Source organism: Eurypyga helias, unplaced genomic scaffold, assembly GCF_000690775.1.
Source record: "Eurypyga helias isolate BGI_N326 unplaced genomic scaffold, ASM69077v1 scaffold19383, whole genome shotgun sequence".
In the NCBI taxonomy this organism is placed as follows: Eukaryota; Metazoa; Chordata; class Aves; order Eurypygiformes; family Eurypygidae; genus Eurypyga; species Eurypyga helias.
This window is the reverse complement of record NW_010240755.1, coordinates 1-1,555: the sequence shown is the minus strand read 5'-3', so window position 1 is coordinate 1,555 and position 1,555 is coordinate 1. Positions and strand designations below refer to the sequence as shown.

The window sequence follows — 1,555 nt, the reverse complement described above, 5'->3', positions numbered from 1 at the left end:
GCAGGTGACATCCCTCCCCTTCTGCATCCCTGCAGAATCCTTCCCTGACACTGAGCAGGAAGCTGAAGCTGATGCGGGAGAACCCAGACCTCCTGGAGCTGTGCCACACCGTGCCGATGGAGGTCCTCGCGGCGGGTGAGGCCGCAGGGCAGGGAGCCAGGGGACAGGGACAGCTGGGGCTGGTGCAGAGGCCTGGGCTTTGCGTTCCCAGCAGCAGGAGCCTCGGGAGGGCACCCCGACACCATGGTCACTGCTTCCTCCCCACTTCTGTCTTTTCCCTCTCTCCCTTCCCAGACAAAAACCTCTTTGACCCGGATCACTCGGATAACTACGCCGCTTTCAAGAACTGGCTGCAGTGTTACCTGGTGCCCGGCATGAGCTCCCTGCGCGACCGCAATGGCAGGACCATATGGTTCCAGGTAGGAATTTGGGGTTGCTGCCTGGGGCCGGGTGCACCTGACCACTCCGAGGGGACACCAGCCCATTTTCTGCTTCCCAAGACCCCCCTGTGTCACCAGGGGGTCTCCCTCCAACAGACTGCTGTGACCGCTGGATGTGGAGGCGACAGCAACCCTCCGCGCGGCAGCCAGCTGGCCAGGGGAAGGCCGTTGGTGTGGAGCAGAGGGGCTGACCATGGGAACGGGGGGCTCGGGTGGTCTGGCAGCCCTGTTCCTCCCTCCTATGCCCTGTGTCTGGGTGAGGCGCCACGGGGGGCCTTGCGGAAGGAGCAGGGGCTGACAGGAGAGTCCCTGAGGCCCAGGGCAGGCAGAGCGAATCCAACTCCCCCGGCTTCCTGGGGAAACGTGGCTGTTTCCCTATTGCTCTCGTGGCTCCGGGGTAGAGAAGGGGCACGGATTCTGCTGCCACCACCTGCAGAATGACTGTGCCCCAGTCAACGCTCTTGTCGCCTTCCTTGCAGGGAGAGCCTGGCCCCATGGCTCCCAAAGGTGAGTGTCCTCCCTCCTCCCCATGGGACCCACTCTTGCTCCAGGAGGGCTGGAGACTGGGAAGCCCCCAGCTTGCTGTGCAGCGTGGGGGCAAAACCAGGAGCCAAGCCCCTCCCTGGGGTGCTGATGGGCCTGGGATGGCTGGGCACTGGAGGACGGAGCCTGTTGTCCCCACGGCCTCCTACCAGCTCAGCGTGCCTGGGCACAGCCGCTGCACCCGCAGGGTGGCTTTCCAGGCCCGCACCTCTGTCCCCTCCCTTGCCAGGCTGGGAGCTGGAGGGTGCGCTCGCCCCGGGGCCGCGAGCCTGAATTGAGCAGTGGTTTCACAGGAATCTGGCTGTGGGGGAGAGGAGCCCACCCCAGTGCCAGTTCCTCGGTGCTCGGCTCACGCATCACCCAGCGCCCCATCCCTGGAAGGTCACGGTGCCGCAGCCTGTCCCCCGAGGCGCGGGCGCTGGCTGCCTCATCTCCTCTCCCCACCTAAGCCGGGCACGTCTCATCACGCAGGGCAGACATCCCGCAAGAAACGAGCTCAGGTGAAGGCAGATCCCGAGGCTCCGACCCCCGAGGTACGAAGTTTTGTGGGTTGGTGTGGCTGGAGGCTCTCC

At 65.3% G+C, this 1,555-nt stretch overlaps 1 protein-coding gene across 1 annotated transcript in view; it reads left to right on the top strand.

The window, feature by feature from the left end:
• The window catches only part of NEIL1 (nei endonuclease VIII-like 1 (E. coli)), a gene marked incomplete at both ends in the record, with an annotated part of 2,985 nt that extends 1,469 nt beyond the window's left edge, over positions 1-1,516 (top strand). The window contains 4 exons of the mRNA XM_010148557.1: positions 36-135; positions 295-419; positions 920-947; positions 1,455-1,516. Coding sequence (XP_010146859.1) covers positions 36-135; positions 295-419; positions 920-947; positions 1,455-1,516 — 315 coding nt within the window. The remainder of the gene's footprint in view (positions 1-35; positions 136-294; positions 420-919; positions 948-1,454) is intronic.
• Between the last annotated feature and the right edge of the window lie 39 nt (positions 1,517-1,555).